The sequence below is a fragment of the Aethalodelphis obliquidens genome, unplaced genomic scaffold, assembly GCF_003676395.1.
Source record: "Aethalodelphis obliquidens isolate GAN/ISIS:26980383/991018 unplaced genomic scaffold, ASM367639v1 scaffold1, whole genome shotgun sequence".
Taxonomy (NCBI): Eukaryota; Metazoa; Chordata; class Mammalia; order Artiodactyla; family Delphinidae; genus Aethalodelphis; species Aethalodelphis obliquidens.
This window is the reverse complement of record NW_020837945.1, coordinates 124,508-144,752: the sequence shown is the minus strand read 5'-3', so window position 1 is coordinate 144,752 and position 20,245 is coordinate 124,508. Positions and strand designations below refer to the sequence as shown.

Here is a 20,245-nt window from a genome sequence, read left to right as displayed (position 1 = left end):
GGCCAAAGGAGCAAGCCAGAGAAGGTAGGTCAGTGAGGGCCCAGAGCTAGCTTGGCAGCCGTGCCAGCAGGATGGGCGTGATGGGGAGACAGATGCTTGTCTCATAAAGAAAAAGAGAATCCACTCAAAGTCCAAAGGAAGAAAAAGGCAGCACAGAGAAGAGGAGAACATGTCGAACTTCTTCGATCAGACGTGAGACAGAAGACCACTGCCGTCAGCCACAGACAGGAGCAGAGTGATGGGTGATGCAAGATTTCACCTGGACGAAGAAATAGATAATTAACAGAACTTCTCGACAGAGGCTTCTGCATAAAGAAGTACATCACATAGATTAACATTGCAATTAAGGAAAACGTTCTTTACAACGTGTGCCTGGTTGTTTGCTGTGCACTGACGTGCTCTCTGTTTTGTGAATCGAAACTTATTTCATCCACATTGGAGGAGCTTCGTGGCTGCTTCCCTTTAAATTCTGTTGGACAACGTCTCCCTCCAGCCCTGCTGCGGCTTCCGTCTGGGCAGGACGGGGCGTCCGCGTCCCGGCCCCCCTTGCCGGGCCGTCATCTCTGTCCCTTCCTCCCCCAGGATCGCGGTGTTCTCCGTGACAGTGCTGCACGATGACCGGATCGTGCTGGTGGCAGAGCAGCGGCCCGACGCCTCAGAGGAGGACAGCTTCCAGTGGATGAGCCGTGTGCTACAGGTGGGGTGCGTGTGGGCACTGGCTGAGCGTGGGCTGACCCTCAAGGTGAGGGGTGGCCCCGCGGAGCTGCCATCCACCGGGGTGAGAGATGTAAACTTGCACGCATCGGTGTTTCCACTGCTGTGCTTTGAGAATTTCAAACATGTAGCAAGGTGGAAGCATAGCCCAGTGAACCCTTCACGCCTGGGCTGGGGCTCCGCGTGCTTCCCACCTCGTGACACCCGTTTGACACGCACGTGCCCTCGGCCTCACCCGCGTGCTGCGCACTGTCCTTCCCTACACGTCCACGTTTACATCCTTAAATAATGAACTAGATTCAACAAATTCTTTTGCGGGGAAGGGAGTAAACTTTGCCTTCAGTAAAGAGCACAAACTAAGTGTCCACTCAGCTTTACTGAATGTAACTTCCATGTAGAAGGAGCCCATTTTCAAGTGTCCAGGTTGATGAGTTTTGACAAATGTACACACCCAGGTAACCACAGGTAAGAGCGCTCCCGTCTAACGGGGAGCCGCTGGCTGCTTTGTGTCGCCGGGGATGAGCCCTGCCCCCTCCCTGGACGTCCGTGCAGACGAATCTCAGTGTGGGCTCCTGGTCTGGCATTCTTTCCCTTGGCATCACGTTTGTGTGGTTCCTCGTGGTGTGTGGATCAGTGGCTCATTCCTTTTTATTGCCAAGTTGTGTTCTTTTGCTTATCTGTTCACACCTTGGTGGACGTTGGGTTGTTAATTTTTGGCTATTGTGAATAAGGCTACTGTGGACAATAGTGTACAAATCTTTGGGTGAATTTCAGTCCTGGCGGCTTTTCAGGGAAGCCCTCTGGTGTCCCGACAGCTCCGGTTGGTTTTGTGGCGTGTGCTCGGCCCCAGCCACCTAAGAAAGGACACTTGTACAGAGCAGACAAAGTCCAGCGTCAGGGAGGCCAGGGAGCTCTGAGCTTCAGAGGATCAGTTTTTCTACTAATATTTACAACGTTTATTTTTAATGAAAATTTTTAATGTTTTGTTATGGAATATTTCTGATATACGAAACATACAAAGGAGAGTGTAACAACCCGTGTGTGTCCATCGCTGCTTCAGCAATGACCGACAGTCAAGGCCCCAGCCGTGCCCCGCCCATCCTCCCCGCTTCTCCCTCGGGAGTGCTTGGAAGCAAATCCCGGACTCACAGATTTTACCTGTAAATTTGAGTATTTCTTTCTTTAAAAAAGAAGTACCAGTATCACATCTTAAAAATTAACAATAAAATTTTTATTCAGGTATAATTGACATGTAACACTGTATTAGTTTCAGGTGTACCACATAATGATTTGATTTTGTATATATAGTGAAAGAGTCACTACGTCTAGTTAATGTCCGTCAACACACAGAGTTACGGAATTTTTTTCTTGTGGTGAGCACTTTTAAGATCTACTCTCTTAGCAACTTTGAAACACACAGCACAGCATTATTAACTACAGTCCCATGCTGTACATGGCATCCCCAGTACTTATCACCTTATAACTGGAAGTTTCTCCCTTTTGATGCCTTCACCCATTTCTCCCACCCCGCCACCCCTCACCTCTGGCAACCACCAATCTGTTCTCTATGTCTATGAGCTCATCTTTTTGTTTTTGTTTTTAGATTCTACATGTAAGAGATCGTATGTTTTTGTCTTTCTTCATCTAATTTATCTCACTTAGCATAATACTATGAAGGTCCATCTATGTTGTTGCAAATGGCAAGATTTCATTCTTTTTTATGGCTGAGTAATATTCCTGTGTGTGTGTGTGTGTGTGTGTGTGTGTGTGTGTGTGTGTGTACCACAGTTTCTTTATCCATTCGTCCATTGATGGATGCTTAGGTATGTTGGCTATTGTAAATAATACTACAATGAACAGAGGGGTGCATGTATTTTTTTTAAGTTAGCATTTTGGTATTTTTTTATTCACTTATTTATTTGTTTTTGGCTGCATTGGGTCTTCGTTGCTGCATGCAGGCTTTCTCTAGTTGCAGTGAACAGGGGCTACTCTCTGTTGTGGTGTGTGGGCTTCTCATTGCGGTGGCTTCTCTGGTTGCAGAGCATGGGCTCTAGGCACATGGGCTTCAGTAGTTGTGGCTCTCGGGCTCTAGAGCGCAGGCTCAGTAGTTGTGGCACAGGGGCTTAGTTGCTCCGTGGCCAGTGGGGTCTTCCCGGATCAGGGCTCGAACCTGTGCCCCTGCATTGGCAGGCGGATTCTTAACCACTGCACCACCAGGGATGTCCAGCATTTTTGGTTTTTTTCCAATAAATACCCAGAAGTGGAATTGGTGGATCATATAGTAGTTCCATTTTTAGTTTTTTGAGGAACCCCCATACTGTTCTCCATAGCGGCAGCACCAGTTTACTTTCCCAGCAGCAGTGCACGAGGGCTGCCTTTTCCCCACATCCTCGCCAACACTTGTTGCTTCTTGTCCTTTTGATAATAGCCATTCCAACAGGTGTGAGGTGATATCTCATTGTGGTTTTGATTTGCATTTTCCTGATGATTAGTGATGTTTAGCATCTTTTTATATACCTGTTGGCCATTATATGTCTTCTTTGGAAAAATGTCTATTCAGGTCCTCTGCCCATTTTTTAATTGCATTATTTGATTTTTGTTTTATTTTGCTGTTGATTTGTATGAGTTTCTTATATATTTTGGATCTTAACCCTTATCAGATATATTATTTGCAAATATTTTCTCCCATTCAATAGGTTCCTTTCATTTTGTTGATGGTTTCCTTTGCTGTGCAGAAACCTTTTAGTTTGATGTAGTCCCACTTGTTTATTTTTGCTCTTGTTGCTTTCGCTTTTGGTGTCAAATCCAAAAAAATCATCACCAAGACTGATGTCAAGGAGTTTACCATAGCCTATGTTTTATTCTAGGAGTTTTATGGTTTCAGGTCTTACATTCAAGTCTTTAATCTATTTTGAATTAGTTTTGTGTGTGGTGTCCAGTTTTCCCGACACCATTCATTGAGGGGGCTCTCTTTCCCTGTTGTCTGTTCTTGTCTCCTTTGTTGTAAGTTAACTGACCACATATGTGTGGGATTATTCCTGGGCTCTCTATTCTGTTCCATTGATCTACATGTGTTTTTGTGCCAATACCATACTGTTTTGATTACTATAGCTTTATGATATTTGAAATCACTGAGCATGATACTTCTAGCTTTGTACTTCTTTCTTAAGATTACTTTGACAATTCAGGGTCTTTTGTGGTTCCGTACAAATGTTAGTGTATTTTCTAGTTCTGTGAAAAATGTCATGGGTATTTTGATATTGCATTAAATCTGAAGATGGCTTTGGGTAGTATGGACATTTCAACAATATTAATTCTTCCAATCCATGAACTCAGAATATCTTTCCATTTATTTGTATCTTTTTCAATTTCTTTTATCAGTGTCTCATAGTTTTAAGTGTACATGTGTCCTTCACCTCCTTGGTTAAATTTATTCCTAGGTATTTTGTTCTTTTGGATGTAATTGTGTATATAATTTTATACATATATATATATATATATATATACATATATATAAAATTAAATATATACTCACTATTCAAATTTCCTGGGTTATCTAATGTTTAGTATATGTGTTAAACTCAGGATCAAAATAAGGTAAAAATTGCACTTGGTGGGGCCAGGCTTTTAAGTCTTTTTTAATTTTTTGTCTCACTATGAACTAGTGGATTATAGTTGTTATATTTTTGACAGTGGTCAGTGGGAGCCTCTTCGGACTGGCTCTTGAGCCCTTTAGACACACCTCCTGGGTTCTTTGAGGCCACACCCGGGAACAGGAAGCTCGATTCCTGGGGAGGTGGTGCATTTTGTGTCCTAGACCCGACACTCCTGGGGCCCCGCTGCCTTCTAGGGGAAGTGGAATTTGGGCACTGTCTGGGAACTTGATGTTACTGGCTTTTTTCAGTGGACAGAGTAGGAGGTGATGTCCGCCTGCTTTGCAAGATTACCTGCATCATGGGTTTATGCTGCTAGTTCCGGCTCAAGACCTCAGGGTTTTTTCTTAAGTCACCGATCTTTCTCCACAATGAAAAATTGCCGTGGTGATACTTCCAGCAGAAGTACTCATATCCTGCGGCCACTCTGCACACAGCACAGTCTCCAAATAACCGTCTCCACACTACCTCTCAAGTGTGAAATTTCCGAGCGCAGCTTAAGATGTTTTTTCAATTCTTTTTGCCCGTGGGACTGGATTAATGAAATTCCTGTGTTTAAAGTCACTATAAGTAGATTCTCTCTGGGGCTGGGCTACCAACCTGATTCCACTTTGGTTGAGTTCGTTTTATTTTACTTTCAGTTGTTAGGGATTGCTTTTTTAAATGTTAAGTTTTTTGTGTGTAAAATATATACATGGTTCCAAATTTGAAAGCAAGGTGTATTCAGAGGAGTCCAGCTTCTGCCTGCCTTGCTGTTCACTGCTTCTCCCACAGGAAGTCACTTAACTACTTTTACGGCTTTTTTTTAATGTGAGCAGTTACAGATTTATATTCGATTGTGTACATACACAGAACGTGTGTGTGATAGGAAATGCACACTCGCCTCGCCATGTTTCTCTTCTAGCAAAACGTCCCAGAGGTCACAGTTCCCCGTCTCATGCCCCCCCTTCCAGGCCATCGACAGCATCCACCAGGTGGGCGTGTACTGTCTGGCCCTGGTTCCTGCGAACACCTTGCCCAAGGCCCCTCTAGGAGGGATTCACGTTTCTGAAACCAAACAGCGCTTTCTGGAGGGGATGCTGCACCCGTGTAACGTGTTAATGTGCCCTCACACGTGTGTTACCAACCTTCCCAAGCCTCGCCAGAAGCAGCCAGGTTAGTGTACATCACACAACACGTCTATTCTGTCTTCAGACTGCGGCAGCTACGCTTGTGTTTAACTGGTGCAGCCCTGTTGAACGCTCCATCTCTGGGGTCGGGGCTAAGAGCCAGAGCGAACGGCACACTGGGTCGGTCCCCACCTCCTGCCCCCCAGGGGAGAGCACAACCCCACGTCCCCAGCATGGGGGTTCCCCCCGCCTGTTAGCACCCACCCCAGGACTGGATTCAGGCCTGGCGTCTGAGCTGTGGAGACTGCTCCCTGGGGGCAGAACTGATGCCCAAGAGCAGCCCTGGAGCTTGGAATCTAAAGCGCCGCCGCGGCCACCATTGTGCCGTGGGGCGCCGGCCACGCCGAGGCCATGGGGCCTGTGGGTGCCGCGCGTGCTGCTACTCGGCTCTGTCGTCAGCCACAGTCACCGGGTTGATCTAGGAAGCCCCAACAAACGGTCAACTTCCCTTCCCTGGTTTAACTCTTATGTACAGTTTTTCATTCCTTTGGTTATGTAAATTTTTAGTAAATGCTAACCTTTGTTGATTATCACACACATAAAATACCATTAAATGAAACACAACCAGTAAAACAATGAGATACATACATTAAGAGTTTAGCTGTGGCTGAGGTCAAATCATATCTCCCCAGGGCATCTGCCACGTGGTGAATGTCTCCATCTGGTTTGTTTGTAAGAGAGAGATTCTGTTTGTCACTTAGCATAACCCTTGTAGCTGGTTTCCCGAACACCTGTGTCATAGTGAAGAATTAAATGCCTGCCTGTTCAAATAAAAAGTTGTGTGATGATTACCTCTCAGACGTCACCCACCTCTCACTCGCAATCCCCCCTCGTTTTCTAGAGGTTGGGCCAGCCTCCATGGTTGTTGGGAACCTGGTCGCTGGGAAGAGAATCGCTCAGGCCTCGGGGAGGGAGCTGTCTCACCTGGAGGACAGTGACCAGGCGAGGAAGGTAAGGGTGGGTGGCTGGGGGGAGGAGGGGCCTCCCTGGCGGGTGGGAAGCCGCCAGCACTGAGCACCCCCCGTGCGCCCCGCAGCTCCTGTTCCTGCCCGACGTGCTGCGCTGGCGGGCCAGCACCACGCCCGAGCACCTGCTCTTCCTGCTGCTCAGCGCCAAGGTGAGGCCGCCCACGCCTGCGGGCCACGCGCTGCCCGCCTAGGAGGGGGGCTGAGGTCTGTTTCCCAGCTGTGGCACTCAGGCTCAAGGCCTCACGTTTGGAGAACAGCAAGCCTTGGCACCCAGGCCCCGGCTGGCCTGCCTCTCTCTGTGGGAGCCTCAGCTTCCACACAAGCCACACAGTTACCTTTCTGTGGCTTTTATATGTAACAGGAAAATTCTCATTACCTTGTCTTTTGATTATGAATAGTATGCATGTAAGTACTCCTAAGTGAACTAAAAGGAAATGTTTATTTTGTAAAGATTAGGAATTTAGACCTTCTACATTTGTTGATAGCTTTAATATGACAAATACTGCTTACTGCCCTGATCCTGGGTACCTTTCAGCGGGCATTACATGCTACCAGGGGCTTCTAGGGTATAAAGGAGAAACTGTAAGTTGTGGGCCGGTAGACAAACTATGAAAACATGAAAAATAACAATGAAAACCCTGCATGACTCTCTGTCAGGCGCTCCCGGGCCAATGAGGACACTTGTGCTCTGACGTCTTAGAAACACTGGCCTTGGGACTTCCCTGGTGGTCCAGTGGTTAAGACTCTGCACTCCCAATGCAGGGGGCCCAGGTTCAGTCCCTGGCTGGGGAACTCAGATCGTGCATGCCACATGGTGCAGCCAAAAAACAACAGAAAGAGAAACACCAGCCTGGCTTTCAGTCCTGCTCATTACTGGCCACTGCTCCTTCATTCAAAAATATTGATTGCTGCCTGCTACATACACAGTGTTAAAGAAGACAGAAAAGGCCCCTGTTCGCCAGACAGTGAATTAAGTCTTCCTGTGGCTGATGGAACTCTAAAGCCAATAAGTAACAGTTGACCAAGATAAAGTCAGCTCATGGCGAGAAGCTGAAAATCAGTGCAGCCGGGGCTGTGAGGCGGCGAGGCCGGGGCTGTGAGGCAGCGAGGCCGGGGCTGTGAGGCGGCGAGGCCGGGGCACTGGGCTGACCCCAGGCGTGAGCCGTGAGGGGTGTGATGGGGCCCGTGATTCCGAGCGACTCCTCTGGATTGTAAGAGGGCAAGGGTGGGAGCAGCGGGCCAGGGGGCCGTGGTCCAGGCGAGAGATGGCCATTCAGAGAAGAGGACGTGGGGATGTAGACGCGTGTGAGGGGGGGTCAGAGGCAGGCCCGCGGGATCGAGGGTGGCCTGCGTGGGGGCTGAGCGCCTGTGCAGATGGAGCACTTCCCAGGGAGGAGGGGGCTGTGGGTGGGCGTGTCCAGAGACACCACCAGGAGCACAGTCAGCCCAGAAGACCCCATGATCGTCTTTAAAGCTCAGAGCTCAGGAGGAACCAACAGAAGACCACCTGGCCTTCTCCAGGTGCATTCCAAAAACTTGTAAGTTTTTGCACTTCTTTTGGCTTGTCAACCTTCTGAGGTTTGAATTGTCCTTAGGTCTCCAAGGATATGCCGGCTTTCGACCCGGGAGGAGGCCTGTGCCTAGCAGGTGGTGTCCCTGGCACGAGGTGGCCCCTAGCCTTGGGGACTGGGGGGGCTCTGGGCCTTTGGGCTCCCGGTGCGTGCCTGGCATGGCGCTCTGTACCTCGGCTTGGGTGTGAGGAGAGTCTGACCAGCTGTGCAAAGCCCCCGGACCTGCGTGGTGCGGCCTCGGCCAAGGAGCAGTGAGGGATTTGGACGCTGCGCCGCGCTGTCCTGGAGGCCGGTGGTGGTTAGGCCGAGTGGCGCCGTACTTCTCCTGAGAAGGACCGAGAGAGCTGTGAGGCCTGACTCGGGTCGGCAAGGGGAGGGAGGGTCAGCTCGGAGCTGGTCCCTGGCCCAGCTCTCCTCCGCAGAGACCCAGGTGCGGGGCGCCCCGCCAGCTGCTCGTCCGCCCAGGCTCCCTGAAAGAGCAGCCTGCGGCGACCCAGGCCCCGGGACCTGGTGGATGGGGTGCCTGAACATGCATCAGGATTCAGTTTAGGGGCCTGTATTTACTGTTTCTCGTTTGCTTATGAGTGTTTATATTCAAGATAAGGGTTGCTTTTAGGGAGGGAGAGGATGGAATTGGGGGGTGTGTGTAGAGTGGTGATGATTTATTTTATAAAAGAGACATTGAAACAACGTGGCAAAATACTAGGTAATGAAAAACTGGATATTTATTACATTATTCTTTATACTACTGTTATATTTAAAATATTTTATCATAATGGCCAAAAGGGTTTTCTTCAGTCGCCAAGTCTTTGACCGTGGTGGACGACCAGGCTCTGAGAAGACTGCAGACGGGTCTGGAGTGGCACCTGTCCTGGTTCCTGACCACGGGGGCTCAGACACGGGCTGTGCGCGGAGTGTTCATGGGTCGTCCCCTGCCCCCCGCTCAGCAGTGCCCACGATTGCTTTCCTAGGGCACAGTCACCAGCACCACCACCTGCATCCAGCTGCACAAAAAGGCCGAGAGAGTGGCCGCTGCTCTGATGGAGAAGGCCAGGCTGACCACCGGGGCCCACGTGGCCCTGGTCTACCCCCCAGGTGAGGACCTGCCGGCCTGCCCTCTGCCCGGGCCCACCCTGCGCTCCCGTCACGCGTGCCTCCACCCCTGTGAGCACTTGTGTGTAATTGTGAGTCCACTCTTGCCTGTCTTAGTGCAGCCTTTCCTTTCTGTTTGCTTTCTTCATCTGGCTGTTCTTCCCGCATCTCTCCCCTCTGTTTTATTACTAGAAAGCAAACACCCTTGTAACCACCAACCAGGTCGAGAAATGGATCTTTGCTTTTCCCGTCCCAACCACCTCCTCCATTCTCCAACAGTAGCCTCTGTCCTGACCTCTGTGGTCACCATTTCTTCCATTTCTCCATAGTTTGATCACCCAGATGAGCGTCCTAGTCATCACAGTTTAGTCTGCCGATTTTCTTTAAATCTGATATATTTTTAAGTCTCCTTTAACCTGCAGGCTGCCCTCTGTCCATCTCTTCTGTGGCCCTGGAGCGTCTCCGCCGTCTGGAGTGGCTCCGTGTATGCCGCCGGGCGGGCGGCTGCTCCTGGGCTCCCACAGGGAACCCCGGGTCAGACTCCCTCGCAAGACCCTAAGGCTGTTTCTTTCTTTTGCAGAATTAGCACGCTAGCAGCCATTGACATTCTCTGTCCCGCGTTCATTAACGCTTTAAGGGTCACTAAATAGTGGTGTTCTGTCCTTTCTTTTTCACTTATCAGCCGTAAACTATAAACAGACACTTGCCCTCATTAGTATCTGGTCACCCAGTGGTAGAATTCGGCTGTGAAAGGTAGAGTAAGTGTTGCTTCTTTCCTTCTATCAATGAAATGAGTTCTGTTTCTTGTCGCACCCTAGTGGGAGCTTGCTCCCATGTCCTCGGGTGTGACCTCCCGTCCTAATGCCTCCTGCTGTCTGCTGGGACCAGGTGCCCCGGCCAGTTCTGCGTGGAGCCTGGTGTTCACAGCACCAGTCTGGGCCAGGGGCTCGTCCCTCCTGGGCTGGCCGCTGGCCGTTGGCCCTTTCCTTGAACAGAGCTCTGATTTAAAATGAGTATAATAATTATATCTTGGAGACAGGCAGTGCCTCATGAGTTCATACTGCTGCACCTGATCAGATTCAGGGTTACAGGCTTTTACTGAACCCTTCTTGACGTTCCGTCTGCTTTACGCCTGTGTCTCCCTTCTTCCCTACTGAGAATCCTGATTCTCCAGGATGGGAGTCGATAGAATTCAAATATCCCAAGATCACTCACTTGCTTTATCCTGTGTCATAAGCAGCATCTCCAAAATAACGGTAGTAATACGTGACCACCTGTGTGATTTTTGAAAGCAGCTTAAATATTTTCACACGTGCTTTCTCCACCCGTTTTCCCTGTAGCTGTGCTCTCTGTGTCACCAGGGCGGGTGGGGCTGGGGGCCTGCAAAGCCGGCCTCTCCTCACCCTCCGTCCCAGTGACTGCGTTCAGTCTCTTTCTGCCACGCTGGTTCTCTAATTGGTTTCTCAGGAAGGTTCATTGGAACAGTATCCCCTGAGTTCTTGCTTGTTGGTAACAGTCCGTACACTTCGTAATGAAAGTTGTTTTTGCTAGATAAAAAAATCCCTGACTCACATTTTCTTTTCTTGAGCCTCTCAAATATGTGTCCATTTTCTCCTGGCCTTAAGCATCAAGTCTGACGATAATCTAATTTTCTTCCTCTTATGAGTCACTGGCCTTTTTGCTCTAGGTGCCAAAAGGACATTTTTTTTCCCTTCTTAAAGTCCGGCATGTGGTTGTAACATTGATTATTACAGGGCGGCATTCTCTTACCTAAGGTATCTTTGGAAGGCAGCTACGCTCACCACTATACCATCAATGCCGTACAATGTATAAGGTATCTTTAAATGAGAAGATACAAATCTTTTTTTTTTTTAATTTCAGGCAGTTTCCTGGAACCGTAGTCTTTTCTCTGTCCCTTCCCTTGCTTTGATTTTCTTCGCGTCTCCTGACTGCTCCCGTGGCCCACGTGTTAGGTCTTCTCTGTCGTTTTCCCCAGGAGTGTCTCCGTTTTGTTTCCAGTCTCGTCCTCTTCGTGGTTTCTGTGTCCATTGTCTTGTTTGCTCTTGGGCTCCTTCTAGTTCCATCTTCGTTTCTGCAATGGTTTTTTTTATAATTTCTGCCGCTTTCCTCATTTCTTTTTCTAGTTCTGATTTTGGTTCTTCTTTCATATCTCGCACCATTTTCTTAATGCATGTTAGCACATGTTAAAATGGGCTGCAGTTCTTATCTGCTGACCTTGTCTGGACAGATGACCATCTGCCCCTGATTCTTTTCCTTGTACCTTGGGTGGGACTTGGCCCCCGGGCCATCCGCACGGACCCCCCACCCCTCCCGTCTCCTTCTGCGCCCCGCACCCTGAGCCCCGAGCCCCACTCCGTGGGCCTCTCTGTGTTGGGCTGGATTGCTGGCCCCAAACCCTCATGGCTGCTCACTGGCGCTGGTGAGTGGGTGAACGGTTTCCGTCCCTCGCCCTGCTCTCTGATCAGACCCACAGTTGTGGGAACAAGATGCCTGCGCCTCCCCAGTCGGGATGTCTGGGCCTCCTGGGGCTCCCAGCCCTCCCGGCTCCCTCCGGTGCCACCTGGCTCCTGTGGAATCCCCTCACTCTGCCCAGTGCGGCCCCTATAGCCCGTCTCACCCGCTCGGCGCCCGCTCTGCCTCTCCTGCCTTGTCTTGGGGTCCTGGCTCTGGGAGTTTGCTGCTTGGCTGTTAGGGGATGCTCTTCTCCTGCATCTGGCGCACGGGTGGTGGCACTCGGAAGACCTTTCCCTTTCCCTTTCCTGGGCGGCCTGGGCCTTCGCTGGAACAGGAATCACAGGTTTCTCTGGCGTGGCAGGTGCTTCCCCAGGGTTGTAGGTGATTTTCTTTTTTCCCCCCTTTATAAGTCTGTTGTTGTTTTGCCTGGAAGCTTGTTGGTTCTAGTTCAGGAATTTTACTGGGAAACGCCTGGGTCTAGGTCCTCTCTCACTTTCCTGCCCACTTAATCTTCATCTCAGGAAACTGTTCTTTTTCGTTACTGCCTTTTCTCCCTCTTTTTCATGCTTCTGGAACTCCTGACTCAGGTTTTGGGTACCGTCTCTTTTCAGTGTGTCTAGCAGGACACGACTTGTGCTGGGCACTTTCTCTCTGCTTGTGAGATCTGGGGGCCTCTTCCCAGGGCGCTGCCGTGGAGGGCTCCCTGCCCGGCAGCCAGGGCGAGCTGGCGGCCCGGCCTGTTTCTGGACGTGGACGCGTGGCGGCTCGGACACCTCGGGCTCCCACTGGCGTTACAGTTACGCTGCTCTTTCCGGTCCCGGGAACGTGCGGTCATTTCTCTCCAGGACTGATTGCAGCTCCCACTCTTCTCGTCTCCCTGGCCTCAGTGTGAGGCAGACATCTCCCCGGCCGAGATGAGGCCAGGGACACAGCCGCTCGGGACCCCCGGCCATCACCGTCCACACCCGGCAGAGAGCCTGGGAGGACCACGGCCATGCAGGGGCTCCGGGCTGCAGCTGCAGGCGTGCAGCGTGAGGACATGCTGGGGGTGAGGGTTGCTGAAGTAACAGGAGAATAGGAGAAAAGACGGAAGGAGGCCCAACGCCTCTCTCTCTTTGGGGCATGTTTGACACTGTTTATAAAAAATTTTTAGTGAATAAAGGAAAGTGCTTGTTGAAGTCCTGAATTTACAACCTTACCAGCAGGTGGAGAGTATAATGAATAGCTGGAGGGCAGATCCCACCCTGCTTGAAGTTTTGCAGATGCACACCGGTGTGTGTGTGCACGTGTGTGTGTGTGTGTGCACGTGTGTGTGTGTGTGTGCGCGCGTGCGCACGTGTTGTGCATTCCCTGATTTACTGTGAGGGGCCAGGACTTTCTCCTTACAGGGGTGTGTGGCCCTGGGGTGACTCTCTGGGAGCTGCAGGTGGGGTGCGGGCAGGGACAGGGCTGCCCCGCATGTTCGCCTGGTGATGCCAGGACAAGAGGAGATGCACACGCAGGGGCGGCAGGAGCTGCATGAGCTCGTGGAAGTGAGTTGCTGATGGTGCTTTCGTGTGTTCAGTTTGGTGATACCTTTGTGGCGCGTTGGGCAGAGTGGCCCTGCTGGGTGTGAGGATGCTCACACGCGTGTCGACCTGCCTGCTGGCTCTGTCTCCTGGGTGGTCCCTGGTGGGTGGGCTCAGGCCCGTAAAGATGACCGTGATGAGTACCCCTGGCCCTGATGGAGCATCGTGACCTTGTAATCTGGTGAAACCCGTGAGCTGGGTTAAACGTTGTGTATTTATTTTGACCCTGGAATCAAAACAGCCTGAGACTGGTGTCTGGTAGCCAGATGTTGTCAGGCAGTGCCTTGTGTGATTTGAGGACAACATCTGGAGGAGTCTCCAGGGTGTGGGACTCAGGTGTACTCAAGTCGGACTGAGTTCAAGAGGGGAAGATGGGTTTTAAGTGTGGTACAGTTCCCCCCGAACTTGAAACACATGAAAGAGTTGAAGGAGCAGCCAGTGGTCCCACGTTGTGGCACGGGGTTGAGAGCGGGGCAGGGACATCCTGGCCCATCCCCAGGGGTGTGGGCCTCCCTGGAGAAGCGGCCAGGCCCCCCATGTCAGGGCGCACATGCACGCGAGAGGTGCAGGGCTTTCGGGGTGGGCAGCTCGCCCACCTGCCCTCCATGGTCTCCTCTGGGCCGTGACTGCGCCCCCCGCCCCCCCGCCCTCCTGGCCTCCCTGTGTCTGGGCGGGGGGTGACCTGCAGCGGGGTAGCTCTCTGTCCCTCCGTAACAGCGCTGTTCAGTGCACACCGTTAGTGTGGAGGAGGGTGGTTTTATTCAGGCACAGCAGGTGAGGCCCCTGGTCTTTCTCGTGGATCCATGGCCCTGGACGTGGAGAGCAGCCTTTGACCCACTGACGCCCTCTGACCATGTGTCTCCCCAGGGGTGGACCTCATTGCCGCCTTCTACGGCTGCCTGTACTGTGGCTGCGTGCCCGTCACTGTGCGGCCCCCGCACCCCCAGAACCTCGCCACCACACTTCCCACCGTCAAGATGATTGTGGAGGTAGGCAGGCACCACGGCCGGCAGGGCGGACCTGACCGTGGGCCCGTGTGCAGTTCGCTCCCAGGCGCCGAGTCTCACTTGTGCCTTCAACCCCTGTGCCCTGCAGGTCAGCAAGTCTGCGTGCGTACTCACGACGCAGGCCATCACGCGGCTGCTCAGGTCCAAAGAAGCACTGGCCGCCGTGGACGTCAGGACCTGGCCGACCATTCTAGATACAGGTGCGCGTCCTCGCTGCGTTGGTGTGCTCGCTGGCCCCGCCAGGATCAGCCCCCTTTCCTTCCTTTGTTGTAGGGATTGCGTTGTCGCCACGTAAACATAAAGGTTGGCTAAGAGCAGCTTAGCAGCTTCAGTAAATGGTGAGAGGCTACTAACAGGAGGCTCGCCGGCTGGGTGCCTGACAGCCTATGTCCACCAGCTCGAGCCTAGAGCCGGACGCGCAGAACGGAGGGCGGCTGGTGGGGAGCAGAGGTCCTTCCAAGGCCCGGCGCCTGTGGACGAGCTCCCCTTGCTGCCTTTCATGCCCACGCAGCGGTTGGCAGTTGCGGGGACATAGACGGTGCCCACAGCACACACACACCCATCCTGGGTCCCCATCATGGGTGTGTGCTCCCGCGCCCCAGGAAATGCTTGTGGGCCCCCTCTGCCTTGGCCTGTTGGGTCAACCATCAAGACACCCCAAACCAGCAGCACCCTCCAGGCTCCATCGGTAACTCGAGGCGCACGGCCACATGGGTGCCAGCCGGCAAGCAGAGAGGGGTCCCTCCTTCCCCATCGCACCTGGTGGGTATAGGTGCCTGTCCTTGCCCACCAGGGCACTGCCCACGAGAGGAAGTCAGGGACCGTGTTGTCAGTGGCCACCTGCCTGATACCAGCAACAGGCACGGGGAGCTGGTCCAGGGCGGCTGGCTGGGCTCCGGGGAGTCCCCTCACCTCACCCGCTCCCTGCCCTCGCCTCGCCTCGCCTGTGCCCACCTGTGCGTGGTCAGTGCTGTGCCCATCTCATGGTCCTGAAAGAATGCGATGAGGCACCCAGAGCCCTGGGGGGTCCATCCTTAGCACTTACTGTGCACAGAGATGGTAATCCTGGCTCCATCACAGGCTCTGGGACCCTGGCCAAGTCCCCGCTCCTCTGAGCTTTCCTGTGGGGCTCTCTCGGCCCATCTCCAGCCCTCTGTGTCCACCTCGTCCCCTGTCCCCATCCCCACATGCTCGGCGTGGTTGCGAGGGTCCGTTCCACGTGACCTTCCCTGCGTGCACACGCGGCCTGCTCTCCCGCAGCCTGACTTCTGCTCTGAGCTCCCCAGCTCCCCAGGTGCGTCCTGTCTCCTCTCTCCCCACGAGAACCTGAGCTAGCATCCACGCCACCCATGTCTCCTGACCGACAGATGACATACCCAAGAAGAAGGTGGCCAGCATCTTCAGGCCCCCGTCCCCAGACGTGCTCGCATACTTGGACTTCAGCGTGTCGACCACGGGGATCCTGGCGGGTGTGAAGGTGGGTCCTCTGGCTGGAGCTCCCCTCCACTCCGGCCCCTGACACAGTGGGCGGGCAAAGGGCAGAAGGGTGTTGGCTGCAGGTCTGTGCAGGCCCTTCCTCCTCCCAGAGCTTAAAGCAGCAGTTTTGCTCCTTAAAGTTTGTGTTAAATACCAATATACCCCAGGATTAGGTTAGCCTGAGAGTGATGCGTATTTTAGTGTTTTATGGTAACGTCTAAACTTTCTGATTCATGACTGTCTGGCCTCGAGGACCAGGCGACTTGGATGAGTCTGTCACATTAGCAGGCACCAAACGCTCCACTAAAGGTCTCTATCACCCTGAACTTTCGCCTAGAAGATTCCTAGTGTGCCGTGCCTGGGTACTGATTGGTGTATGTGGGATTGGGGCCAGCCACCCTTTCGGGAAGTGAAGGTGTCCGGCTGCTGTGGGCAGCAGGCACTGCCGTCAGCCCTCCCTCTTCCCTCACATCACTGAGCAGAGCTTTCCTTTCACCCCTTAAGATGTCGCACGCGGCCACCAGCGCCCTGTGCCGCGCCATCAAGCTGCAGTGTGAGCTGTACCCCTCCCGGCAGATCGCCATCTGCCTCGACCCCTACTGTGGCCTCGGCTTTGCCCTGTGGTGTCTGTGCAGGTGAGTGTGCAGATAGAACGTGCAGGGGAGTGGAGGGTGGGTGTGCGGGGGAGTGGAGCTGAGTGTGCAGGGGAGTGGAGGGTGAGTGTGCAGGTAGAACCCCCCCACTCCTTACCCCACCTCCAGCTGAATTGCTTCTTCAGACGCCCCCTTTCTAAGGTACATTTTTGACGCCCACCAAGCAGAGGATACATGTGTGAGTGGGTTGGTTTGTGTGGGTGTTTGGTGGGTTGGTGTTCGGGTCTGAAATTGAGTAAAAGAGTAAAAATGCCTTTTTATTAAGTGCACACTCTCCGTTACTACTAATTCCATCCAGAACAGGGAAGTAGGAACCCATCTTTGTAAGCAGAACCCCGTCCCTGCCGGCTGGCCCATCCCTGACAGCGACCCTGGATCCTTGAGTGCTGGTGGCGGGACCTGCGCCCCCAAGTTTTCTACTGAAAGCCCCACTCGGCCAGAGCAGAAAGGGTGGGCTCTGCCGGGAAGGGCAGTGTCCTTGAGGGGAGAGGCGCCCACACACGTGCTGACCCGCCCCTGTCGCTGTCGCAGTGTCTACTCGGGACACCAGTCGGTGCTGGTACCCCCGCCGGAGCTGGAGACCAACGTGTCCCTGTGGCTGTGGGCTGTCAGCCAGTACAAGGCCCGTGTCACCTTCTGCTCCTACTCGGTGATGGAGATGTGCGCCCGGGGCCTGGGCGCGCAGACAGCGGTGCTCAGGGTGCGTGCCGTCCGGGCCTGGAGAGAGCCCCGGACCTCTCCCAGCAGCCGAAAACCCCCCCGGGGCGCCCCGCCCCCTGCTGTGAGCTCCCCACCCCGACACACACCCATGGTGCACTTCCTGGGAGGAGAGGGGGGTGGGCGCAGGGCAGGGTGGGCCCGACCCCGGGTCACCGAGGCCTCAGAGGCCGGAGCCGAGAGGGCGGAGCGGGGGAGACAGAACCGAGGAGGCGGGGCTCGAGCAGCTTGGCCTTTACGCTCAGACCCGGCGGTGTGCGCCCACTCCTCCCACAGATGAAGGGCGTGAACCTGTCGTGCGTGCGCACCTGCATGGTGGTGGCCGAGGAGCGGCCCAGGATCGCGCTCACACAGTCCTTCTCCAAGCTGTTCAGGGACCTGGGTCTGCCTGCACGCGCTGTGAGCACCACGTTTGGCTGCAGGGTCAACGTGGCCATCTGCCTCCAGGTAGGCGGCAGGGTTTCCCGCTGGGCGCCACGTGCACACGCTGCGCTTCTCCGTCGGCCTTGGGTACTTTCTGGTCCTCCCAGCCTTTGATGTTGCGTTTTCCAAATAGCACGTTAGCTTTGAGAGCTGAGCATTTTACTTTAAAAGATATTCTGTTCTTGATGAACAAAGACTTATTTGAAAAAATCAAAATGTTTTTGACCAGTGACTATTATCTGGAAGAATTTCTAAGTTGGATATGGTATGCAATTAATATTCTAAAGCAAGAATAACCTAATTGTTTTTTAAGACATCTAGCAATTTTAAATGGAAACATTAACGAGTGTGATAATTTATATTGCCCAGAATTCCTTTTTGGTACATTAAGATATTTTACTTATTAAAAGGAAACGAAGTTTCAGAACAGCTCACTCCAGTGCAGCGCTGTTTACTGCTGCTGAATGCAGGGGACTCTGCCTGTTCTCCAGATTCCTACTAGTACCTCAGTCCCACTTCTTTTTAAACCACGTTGCATGCCTCACGCACCCACGTTCAGGAGTTGTTGGGAGGAAAGGCCTCAGGGGAACCACAGTTCCTCATCCCCAAGCCCGTACTGGCCGGTGCCTGCCGGACACAGGGAGGGTCTCGACTGCAGAGGCGGGCATCCTGTTGTCCTGGTGTTCCTGCGACAGCCTCTCCACAATGGAGACGGCTGACCATCTCGCTTGGACCCTTGCTGAGTGGCAGGAGGAGCGGGGTGGTCCCTCGTGAGGTCCTCCCATTGTAGACAGTGCGACTGCACCTCGGCTGCTGGCGCAGGGTCGGTGGCTGTCAGCACAGCCCTTCTGTCTGCTCAGCGTCTGGCAGCCCGGCCCCTCCTTCCCGGAAACGCGATGGCATCTGTGTTGCTTATCAGCACGTGGGCAGCAGAAGTCTTGCTGGGACGTTCTTGGTTTGCACTTTGAGATGCAGTGACGCACTTTGCTCTCTCTCAGCTGTGTTTCTCACGTGCCTGTGCTCTCTGTGTTTCCTGTGGCTTCTCCTCCCTGTCTCCCTCTGCTGGCCTCCTTTGTCCGCCCAACTGGCTGGGAAAGCTGGCTGAGCAGGTACGACCTTGACCTCGCCCTCGAGGTGCCTCTGTGCTTCCCATGAGTTCACGTGGCCTCTCATGAACTCCAGACAAATACGTGTTTCTTCTGCTCACAGTGGACGTTATTTGACATATTACAAAAGCTCCTTTGTAACTGAATTTAAGACAGAAAGTATTTTCAGAAGCATTTAACCTTCATTTTAATCAATTGCCTCTGGAGGAAGGGCTGTGTTTAGTCTCAATGAAAAAATTTCCATTTTCATTCCAGGGCAGACATAGGTCGCTTTGGGATCTTCAGAGAATGATGCTGGGGCAGAGTGTCCGTGTAACTTGATGTTCCTTATCTAATGAAAAGGAACGTGCTGTCCTGTAATCAGGGCCAACGTCAGCTGTCAGATGAGAGGAGAGAGAGTGAGGACGGGCAAATCCCTGGTGGGGCTTCGCTGTGCTCAGTCCTCAGGAGAATTAGGTCGGAGCGAGCATGGCTCAGTGGAAATGCCTCAAAACCCATAGCAGTGTTTTCTTAGAGACCAGCGGGAATAGAGCTATCAGGACTGAAATGTGAAACTGTTTGACTTGACATCTTCCTTCAGTGTTACTGGAGGTTTCCCTCGATGGTACCAAGCCTTGTAGATGTTTGCAGGAAGGCAGACTCTTGCTGGGAGCAGAGCAGCTGCCCTCCCGGCCCCACCCCACCCCCAGGGCCGGAGGAGCTGTCCCCCAGCTGCACCCGTGTGGAGGCGATGCCCCTGGAAACCACGGTGTGAGGCCCGAGTGGACGTACCTCTGCTGCTCCCCTTGCAGGGCACGGCCGGCCCGGACCCCACGACCGTCTACGTGGACATGAGGGCACTGCGCCATGACAGGTAACAGCACCCAGGCCCCCGGGCAGCCTGGGCCTCCCCTGCATCCCTGTCCTCCCTTGATCAGTCATTCCCACGACCAGGAAGGGAATGACCTTCCAAGAGTGACCGAGCATTTGACACGTGGCTTTTTATGGGGTAGAAAACAAGTAAGCCCATCGTTGGGCAGGACAGAGGCATCATGTCAGCAGACATGTCCCGGGGGCCACGGTGTGTACCTGCGGGTCGGGGTCCCTCCCATCTTTGGAGCCGGATCCCAGTTCTGGATCCTCAAATGCAGCTTGAGGTAAACCATGGTGGAGCTTCCTGGGGGGGCGAGGCCAGCTGGCCAGGGGCCCCCTGAGGACATAGAGCCAGCTCCTGCCCTGAGCAGTGCTTGGTGCACCACGCACCCGAAGTCACTGCTCCAAGGTCACAGCAAGGTCCTGATCAAAAGGCTAAAGGCTTGGCTGTTGTCAACGGACTGGCTGTCGCAGTGATAATCAATTTCTGACTACCTTGTGAGTTGCCTTTTTAGAGATTGTTGTCTGTGTAGTAAATTTTATTCTGAAATTTTTCCCTTGTTAATTTTTAGGGTACGTTTGGTGGAACGGGGTTCTCCGCACAGTCTGCCATTGACAGAGTCTGGAAAGGTAGTGCAGGGGACTGGGCCTCCACGCTTGCATCGTCCCTGGGAGGTGCTCGCCATGAGCAGTGTGGGGTGTGGTCGGGCTGGGCTGGGCTGACGTAGAGGCCTTTCCTCGCTGCAATCACACACACACACACACACACACACCCCACACACACCCCACACGCACCCCACA

At 53.2% G+C, this 20,245-nt stretch overlaps 1 protein-coding gene across 30 annotated transcripts in view; it reads left to right on the top strand.

Annotated features, from left to right (window-relative positions):
• DIP2A (DIP2 acetate--CoA ligase A) overlaps positions 1 to 20,245 on the top strand; it is a 96,323-nt gene that overhangs the window by 64,116 nt on the left and 11,962 nt on the right. For 10 of the 30 annotated variants that reach the window (XR_003436956.1, XM_027125663.1, XM_027125587.1 and 7 more), the window contains 13 exons: positions 583 to 697; positions 5,321 to 5,522; positions 6,378 to 6,487; positions 6,573 to 6,653; positions 9,047 to 9,170; positions 14,078 to 14,199; positions 14,306 to 14,417; positions 15,585 to 15,694; positions 16,198 to 16,328; positions 16,878 to 17,127; positions 17,340 to 17,510; positions 19,384 to 19,445; positions 20,017 to 20,074. Coding sequence is in view for 17 of the 30 variants with exons in the window: in XM_027125663.1 (XP_026981464.1) it covers positions 583 to 697; positions 5,321 to 5,522; positions 6,378 to 6,487; positions 6,573 to 6,653; positions 9,047 to 9,170; positions 14,078 to 14,199; positions 14,306 to 14,417; positions 15,585 to 15,694; positions 16,198 to 16,328; positions 16,878 to 17,127; positions 17,340 to 17,510; positions 19,384 to 19,445; positions 20,017 to 20,074 (1,648 nt within the window). In the remaining 13 variants the exon portion in view is untranslated. Of the gene's footprint in view, positions 1 to 582; positions 703 to 5,320; positions 5,523 to 6,377; positions 6,488 to 6,572; positions 6,654 to 8,099; positions 9,171 to 12,487; positions 14,053 to 14,077; positions 14,200 to 14,305; positions 14,418 to 15,477; positions 15,695 to 16,197; positions 16,329 to 16,877; positions 17,128 to 17,339; positions 17,511 to 18,847; positions 19,207 to 19,383; positions 19,446 to 20,016; positions 20,075 to 20,245 lie in introns of those variants that run through there. The other 20 variants (XM_027125383.1, XM_027125330.1, XR_003437160.1 and 17 more) reach the window with 16 other exon arrangements.